This window comes from Humulus lupulus, chromosome 4, assembly GCF_963169125.1.
Source record: "Humulus lupulus chromosome 4, drHumLupu1.1, whole genome shotgun sequence".
Lineage (NCBI taxonomy): Eukaryota > Viridiplantae > Streptophyta > Magnoliopsida > Rosales > Cannabaceae > Humulus > Humulus lupulus.
The window spans coordinates 250,188,958-250,198,758 of record NC_084796.1 but is presented as its reverse complement, the minus strand read 5'-3'; the positions used below and the strand labels follow the sequence as shown (position 1 = coordinate 250,198,758).

At 29.6% G+C, this 9,801-nt stretch overlaps 1 protein-coding gene across 1 annotated transcript; it reads right to left on the bottom strand.

The window, feature by feature from the left end:
- Nucleotides 1–409: 409 nt before the first annotated feature.
- Nucleotides 410–1,672, bottom strand: LOC133831716 (mitogen-activated protein kinase kinase 9-like). Its single transcript, XM_062262115.1, has one exon. It carries the CDS (start codon nucleotides 1,625–1,627, stop codon nucleotides 668–670), a length of 960 nt encoding a protein of 319 aa, XP_062118099.1. The 5' UTR covers nucleotides 1,628–1,672; the 3' UTR covers nucleotides 410–667.
- Nucleotides 1,673–9,801: the final 8,129 nt, after the last annotated feature.

Genomic DNA, 9,801 nt, shown 5'->3' with positions numbered 1-9,801 from the left:
AAAATTGATACTTATGCTCCCAAATGTTTTTTTTAGTTATTCTATCTTAAATTCTATATATATAATAGTATCACACTTATACATATATATAAAAGTTTATAAAAAAATAATAAAATATTTATAGCTTGATGAATAGTGTTTCACTACATATAGACAAATACTATTTATTTAGGTAAAAAATTATAAGTTTACACCACCCATCAAAAGACTATTTAACCATTTTTTCTATATATTATAAAGAATAAGACATTTTCACTTATCTTAAATTCTATATATTTGGTAGATAATCGACACATGTTTGATACATTTAGTAGACCATGAAATCATTATAATTTTTAAATAAAATAAAATATAATAATTAAACTTATATATTATTTTAATTATTAATACCCTAATTTTGGAAAATAAATAAATCAAAGAAATAATGATATTAAAAATAGAAATAATGATATTAATAATAGAAAAATGTTTCATTGAATCAATTAATCCTAGCTAAGGTTATGTCCCACTAAAATGTACAATGTTCCGATGCCTAATCTCAAAAGATTCTCAACACAAAACTATTAACCGTTCAAAATCAACTGTCTAGGATCTCCTGCATCCGATGAGTATATACAAAAAAGCTATATTCTCTGATCTCGGATCCGAAAGGTAATTCGGGTCGGATCTAGCATTCGGGTCTCGGATCTTTACAGATAAACGGGTGACCCAACAACTTAGCAGCCGACCACCTCTTGCTTGACTCCTTCTGAAGACAACACTCAACGAAGCTCCTGAACTCGTCGGAGACACCTTCCGGCAGAGCTGGTGGCTCGCCGAAGCAGATAGCGCACATCAGGGTCGCCCAATCGGGTCTTTGACCCGCCGGTAGAAGAGGGAAGTGACCCATATAGAGCTCCATTAGAGTCAGACCCAAGCTCCAGATATCTCCGGCGTAGCCGTCGTAGTTTCCGCCGTAAGTCTCCGGGTCGAACCGCTCAGGACTCATGTACGCGCAGGTTCCGACGTAGGAGTTGCAGGCATCTAAGGTCCGGCACATGATTTTGCTGACTCCGAAATCGGCGATCTTCACCTCCATCTTCGAATTCACGAGGAGATTCGCTGGTTTGATGTCGCGATGGATGATCTTGTGGGAGTGGAGGTAGTTGAGACCGTCGAGGACTTTCCTCGCCACGTCAGCCAGTTTGGATTCCGAGAAAGTCCCTTCGGATTTCGCAACGCTCTCGAGGGTTCCGGAATCCATATACTCCATGAGTATCCCGAAGTCGCCGGAGGGTTTCTCGAAGATCTCGTGGCATCGGACGACGTGAGGCGAGTCCGTGCGGCGGAGAATCTCCATCTCGCGGAAGAGCTGGCGGCGGACGTTGGAGTCAGAATCGCCATGAATGATCTTGAGAGCGTAAATTGCAGAGGTCTTCTTGTGGCGGACTTTGTAGACGGTTCCGCCGTTACCGCGGCCGAGAACTTGAATCTTCTCGAGGTCGGCGGCTGAGGCGTTAGAGGAAGAGGAAGAGCGGTTGCTTTCGGCGGCGGGAGGGAGCGGGAGAGGGAAGCGAGGGCGGCGGTCGGAGATTTCCGGCAGAGGAAGGCGGAGATTGAGCTGACGACGTTCCCGGACGACGGCCATGAGAGGATTGGGGTTAGGGTTTGATTTGAATTTGGATTGAGTGGGTGTTGGGGTTTATATAAGTGAATGATATTAAGCACGTGCGTTTTAGCCGGCGGGAAAGCTTTGAGTATAGAAATGGTAACTAAACCATAGTGGAAGAAAAAGGAAACTCATAGGATAGAGAAAACATTTTGAGTGGGCCCCACTTATTTTATTTTATCTTTAAAAAAATATTTATTATTTAGTAATAAATAATTAAATATTATTTGCATGTGACTAGATATTTCCTAAAAGAAAAATAGACTAAATAGGCAATCAAAATTAATAGTTTTAAGGCTTATTTTGGGTAATTTTTTTTGTTTTTTATCATATTAATTTCTATCTCAATAAGGAAAACAATGGTGATTTTTGGTAATACTTCAAGAAAAATAAAGATTTTTATTTAATTAATTAAAAATTTGATAATTAAACATAAAATGTGTTTGGTAATTTTATTTTTATTTATTATAATTTATTAAATTTTAAAAATAAAATTTTTTCACTTTCAAAAAAAAAATTTAACTGTTTTTTATTTTTTCTTCTTCTTCAAATCAACATCTAATATTTAAAAAAAAATTAAAAATACAAATTATCAAATGCTTTTATTATTTTTTATTTTTAAAAACAAAAAACAAAAATAATTACCAAACATATTTTTACTTTTTAAAAATAAAGAAACAAAAATAAATAATATGTTTGTGTTTAAAAAATTAAAAAACAAAAATTTTACCAAAACACACCTAATATGTTTTGTCAAAATAAATAAATAAATGTGATGGTTTTTTTTTTTTTTCTTACAAATTAAATTATTAATTAGTTTAGGCAGCTTGTCTAGATAATATCAAAAAAATATTTTTATTTACAAAGTACGTGTTAATATTATCTCTTGAACACAAATTAAATAATTGGCAAGAAATTAAGAAGAAGAAAGATACAATTAATGATTTTTAATTAATTCAAATTATATTAATTTGAGATGATTAAGATTAAACATAAATATCTATTAGATATATTGTGCCGTGAATGAATATTATATGTTGAAGATATTTTTTTTAAATTGAATATACCAACAATCATATTTCTTAAAAATGACATGAATTACTAGGACAAATCTTTTACTTGCTCAATATTTTTTTTTCTTAATTTCATTGAATAATTAACACTATATATTGTCAAAAACTAAAATAATAATAACTACACTATTACATGTCACATCTTAAAAAAACTCTATATATGTATCACAATTTAACATTGAAAATATGAAAAAATATAATAACAAATTTTGCAACAACTTGCCCTAGTGGAGAAATAAAATATTGGAGTTATATACTTTTCCAAAAAAAGGGAAATTGGAGTATATTCACTGAATTTTTTTGTTTTTAGTCACCCTCCAAAAGGATACACCAGTACACCCTTTTAGTTTTTGGCTTAAAAAATATTTTCGGCACAATTTATTTTTATAATCGTGTATATTATAGTTATTTAGAGCATTTTGTAAATTTTTGGAATATTCTGAATAATTTACAGTGTAGAAGATAATATATTTGAATCTTATTTTCGACATTATAATTTATTCGGAATTTTTTGAAAAATTTGCATGATGATCAAAATAACTACAATATACACATTTATAAATAAAATTCGCCAAAAATACTTCCCTAACCAAAAATACCAAAGAAGTGCACCGATGTGCCATTTTTAGAGGGTGCACCGGAGAAACCTCCCAATATATATACACTGAACTTGGTAAAAACTTGTAGCATAGGGTGGCCTAAGATGGCCCTCTAAAATTAATTTATTGGCCTAATTGATGTAATATCAATATCATTCTTGGACCACACAATGACACTTTATATATAAATATTTATTGTTTAATCGGCTTGTGACATTATCATTAACTTTCACCTATGATTACAATAACTATGGAGACTACTAATTTTAGAATATTGTAAGAAAAAGGGTTTCGAAATAGAAGAAGAGATCGATTAATGAATGATATTTTACTTGTTTATTATATTTGAAAAAATCTCTTCAATAATTTTTTTGTTAAAATAAAAAGGGTCGGACGTGTCTAGTGTCCTCTCATTTGAGTTCAGCGTCATTTCGAAAATCTATTGAAATTAAACTTTATCGATAATAGAAAAAAAAAAACATGTTTTATGCTTTTTCTATATAGATAATCATTTATCACTATGCTCACAACTAGTGGTTTCTTCAATAAACTAGATAATAAGCTTATTGATGCCAATTATAGTTTTCTTTACAACTATAATTATTATACATGTTATGTTATGTTTATATATATACTAGGTAGAAATAGCATGCAGTACATGTTTGTCTAATTTTAAAATTATAAACATCATTATTCAAACATGTATTTATTTTTATTATTTTTAATTATTATATAAATTTTAAAAAATAAACAATATCATATAAATAAATAAAATAGGTTTAATATAATGTATGACATAAATATATTAAAAAATTAGGACAAAACATTGTCTATGATTTTAATAAAAACCAGTTTACTTTTTGTTTTTAATATATAATAGAATGAATTACAGTTCTACAGTATATATAAATATTTATATCGATAATCTCTACATATATGATATCTAAACACAACATTGATATAGATATATATATTTACATAGCTACATGACATATATATATATATATAAATTACAATAATAATTATACTTATTTAACAAAATTGTATAATTATACTTTTTATATTTATTTTATAATTGATCCAATTAATATATATGGGTTTATACATTTTTAGACCCTGTGTTTTACCTCATTACCTGTTTGGATCATGTGTTTTGATAAACTACTTTTTGGACCCTATGTTTTCTAAAAGAGTTCAAATAGACCCCTAAACCCGAGTTTGATCAAAGTTTTTTGAACTAAAATCACAAATAATTCATTAAACTAACAATTCAAAACAAAAATACAGTCATTCTGCTTAAGAACTGTGTTGTTATATTCAATTTTTTGTTCATCAAAATCAGGTTTAGGGGCTTATTTGAACCATTTTACAAAACACAGGGTCTAAAAAATAATTTGTCAAAATACAGTGTCCAAACAAATAATGAGGCAAAACACATAGTCTAAAAAAGTATAAACCCAATATATATTTTTATTTAACAAAATTGCTCCTTTATACGTCACTCGAAACACGGCAGGGTCAAGAACCATGCCCTTGTCCTGTCTCCGGGTAAGAATCCCATACAACCGTGCTATATCCTATCTTGTTGGCTAAAGACTAATTAATATATATATATATGTAGGGTATCACTATAGTAGTGATTATTTTTAATCACTAACTATAGTTATTTTTAGTATTTTCAGTATATGGATAAGTTGCAATTCTATTTTTTTATATGACACTGTATAATATAATTACAGGATATCTCTCACAAATTTTTAGAAAATTCCGATTAATTTAGGATGTTAAAATAAGAATTCAAACAACTTATTGCATGCTTGTTTATTTTGATATTCCTACGCGCATGCAAGAGACTACTTAAATATTGATTTCGACAATCTAAATTATTCGTAATTTCTTGAAAATTTATGAAGGGTCATTGTAACTACATTATACACCATCATGTAAAAATAATAATTACACAACTTATTTACGGACTGAAAATACTAACAGTTCTATATAAATAGTAATTAAACAATGAGAAATTGATGAAAATAACATATTTTTTAAGTAGTTTTGCACTCTAGCCTACTTTTGATAATTTTTTGCAAAATAGCTTCTGTTTAAAATTCAACCAGTTGTCTAAATTTTTCAACTAGCTGTCTAAAATTTTCGACCGACTGTTTAAATTTTTCGACCATTTGTCTAAATTTTCGACTAGCTATCTAAATTATAAGAGACAATTTTACAAAAAATTATTAAAATTAGGCTAGAGTGTAAAATAACTTTAAAAAATAGGTCATTTTGCCAATAGTCCCTTGAACAATCACTACCCTATTATTTTTCATATATATTATTCCAAAGTTTCATAACAACATTATTGTGGTCACTTTCACAATATGTGTAAACTTATAAAATAATAAGTATTTGAAATTGTAATATCTTATATAATACTCATTATGCATGGCAATGAATGATGTTACAAATCAACCACCATTAAATTAAATAGTTATTATATTTTGTGAGCTTCCTAATAGAGTTTCATTTCATGATGATGATGTAAGATGTTCACTAAAAAATGACGTTGAAAATTGATTGGATGAGTCACAACAATAATAATAAATGATGGGCAATGAGTGCACACCAAGTTGTATACATGATTGAAATTTTTGGAATTTTTATTTATTTTGGTTTTGTTTTGCTTGGATTTTTCAATAAATATTATAAAATCTTGGTGATCTTTCTTACTCGTGCTTCCAACTGCCTTCGTAATAATCTTAAGTCCAACTTGTTTAGTGTGATTATGATATGTATGTATTGGCATCTAGTGTAAGTGGCATTTCATAATGGACCATATTTATGTCACCTATATAATATATATATATATAAAAAAGATTTTTGAATGATTATTAATAATTATGATGATATGATAATATAGTGACTTGATATAGCAAGTCATCAAGAGGTAAAGATTTTTTTTTTACGTTAATTTCGAATTTTCATATATAATGTTTAAATAAGATTTTTTTAATTCTTTAATTTAATAAATATGTGACCGCCATGTAATCAGGTAGTCTTTTCAAAAATTAAAAAAAAAAAAAAATTTATTTTTAGAAATATTAATTAACAACTATAAATATGGATCATTGATCTTAATCTAATGGTTAATATTAAAGTAATCATCCATATGTAGTAATCATTAAGAGTGCCCCTATATATATATATATTAAGAGAAATGGGTGAAAATAACATTTTTAAAAGTGATTTTGTACTTTGGACTAGTTTTGATATTTTTTTGCAAAATGACCTTTGTCTAAAACTTTCTACTAGTTGTTTAAATTTTTTGACTATTTGTTCAAAATTTTTGATTAACTGTCTAAATTATGAGAAATTATTTTGTAAATAATTATTAAAACTAGGCTAATGTGCAAAATAACTTTAAAAAAAAAAAAATAGGAGATTTCGCCGAGAGACCCATATATTAATTACATATATAATGGTTTTGTTAACTACTCTCTTCAATTATTTTCTATCATATCATGATAGAAATACTTGATGCCCACGTACAAGACGAGTCAATGGGCTGGTCAGTTCTTAGTTTCTGACTTTTATAGTGTTGAGTTGAACAAACTCAAGAAACAAAGGACTATTTTGAGTGTGTTTGAATGAAAACTACTCAAGAAGCTTCTACTTAAAAAAAAAATTATTTAGCTTTACTGAGCATTGCTTTATTTATAGATGAGATTAGCTACAGAATACAAAATTGAGTTGTCTCAACAAACTTGTAACTAATTACATTATTAAGCTAAGCCACTGTACAACTGAATTAAAGACACAATAACAACTTAACTAATCTTAACGGATTAGCTAACTATCTTGTGTATCATCTCCTCTCAAGCGAAATGGTGTAGACACTACTTTGAGTTTGGACTTTAAGTAGAGAAACCGATCAATTGGCAAGGACTTGGTCAGAATGTCAGCAGCTTGATCAATGGACAAAACATAGCAAACTTCAATTTCCTTAGCCAAAATTTGATTCTTTACGAAATGAAGATCCATCTCAGTGTGTTTAGAGCGAGTTTGAAACATAAGATTAGTTGCCAAGGAAGCAACGCCTTGATTATCGACCCATATAATTGGTGAAGTAGCAGGAGTACAATGCAATTCTCTGAGCAGAGACATTAACCATTTAACTTCAGCCGCAGTGTTTGCTAAAGCACGAAACTCACATTGTGTACTAGAGCTAGCCACAACTTGTTGCTTTTCGACTGACCAAGAGACTAAATTGACACCTAAGAAAACAACATAACCACCTGCAGATCTTCGATCGTCAGGACAACGAGCCCAGTCTGCATCCGAGTATGCTTCTAGGCTAAGATGCAAAGCTGGTTTGATAAGAAGACCCTCATGAAGAGTACCTTTCAAGTAGCGTTGAAGATGTTTGCAGGCTTCCCAGTGCACATCAGTTGGTGCATGAATAAACTGACTTAGTTTATTTATAATGAAGGCAACATCTGGTCTAGTCAAAGTAAGGTATTGAAGAGAACCTAAAACACTACGATACAAAGAAGTATCAGAAAAAGGAGCACCTTCCTGAAGAGAGAGTTTGTGAGAAGAGCTGGTATGACTTGGACTTGCTTTCGCCCCTTCCATATGTAACTTAAGAAGAAGATCAGTAATGTTATTTGCCTGAGACAGATACATACCAGCTACTATTCGACAAACTTCTACACCCAGAAAATAATGGAGTGGACCAAGATCATTTAAAACAAAGTCATCATTCAAATCACAAATAAGTTGAGTGATGAGAGACTAATTTGTACCTGTGATTAGTATATCATCGGCATATACAAGAGTAATAACCAGCTGCTGTCCTGAACCATAGACAAGCAAAGAGGAATCAAATTTAGACATGATGAACCCCTTGCTGAACAACATTGCCTTTAGTTTGTCATTCAAAACTCTTGGGGCCTACTTAAGGCCATACACGCCTTATTTAGCTTGCAAACATAAGAGGGTTTGATAGGATCAATAAATCCATTTAGTTGCTTCATAAAAAACAGTTTCTTCTAATGTTCCATTAAGGAATGCATCATTAACATCAAGTTGATGAACTGACCAATCAAAGAAAACAACCAAAGTGAGCACAATCCGAACAATACACTACTACAATGTGGAAATCAGTCATCGGCCATGAGAAGTCGGTTTTACTTAAACTGACTTACCACATGTTCATAAGTCGGTTTACACAGAACCGACCTATCATGTATAATAAAGGTAAGCATGGGAGGTCGGTTCACATTGAACCGAGCTCCCATGCTTGAAGATGTCATAGTAAGTCGGTTCCTGCAAAACTGACATGCCATGTTAATCATGGTAGGTCAGTTCTATGGGGACCGACTTACTATGTCCTACATTTCTAACATGGTAGGTCGGTACTATATGAACTGACTTATCATGTCACATTTTTATTTATTTTACATTATTTGAATTTTAAAATACAATAATTTATTTAGTAGTGTATGAAATAAATGTAAAAAATTTATATTTATTTATCTACATTATAATGTTTTGAAATATTAATAGATGAATCAAATTAATTAATTATTTATAATATAAAAAATAATTATATTTTATAATGAAAAAATATTTTAATTGAATAGTACTTATAATTTAAAATAAAAAAACTTTATAAATATTTTAATGTATTTAATTAATATTTTTTTAAATGACATGGTAAGTCGGTTGTGTGGGAACTGACTTTTCATGTGACATGGTAGGTCTCATGTCATTATAAAAATATATTGTTAAAGATAGTCTAATTTGTTTTTGTATTATTTGAATTTTAAAAGGTATTACTTTATCAAACAATACATATATATAATTGATTTGTGAATGCAATAAGTATAAAAAATATATACTTATTAATATTACATATATTATAATTTTTGAAATATTAATTAATTAATTATTTGGAATTAAAAAAATTTAATTTAGTTTTTAATAATAAAATATTTTAATTTATAAATATTAGAAAAAAAAATAAACTAAATAAGTTGGAGATTTATAATTTTAAAATAAAATATCAACATATTAAAGTTATATATTTTTTAATTTTAATATCATAAGCCGGTTCTAGAACAGACATATCATGCTACATCATAGGTCGATTGCTAATGGACTGACTTACCATGTTAAAATTATATATTTGTAGTTTTAACAGCATAAGTCAGTTCTAAAAATGACTTATGATGCTACATCATATGTCAGTTGCTATTGGAGACATTCCATGTTAAAATTTGGGTGGAAAAAAAAAACACAAATAAAATTGAGTATCCCGCGCATACTCTTCTTCTTCACTGTACACCCGCGAAATTTTTTTCTTCTCGTCTTCTTCATTTCGCCAGCGTCGGTCACTCAGCTTCTCGTCTTCTTCATTCCGCATACCGTTTGGCAAGTATATGGTAATAATAGGAGACAACAATGCTCCCACTCACTCCTC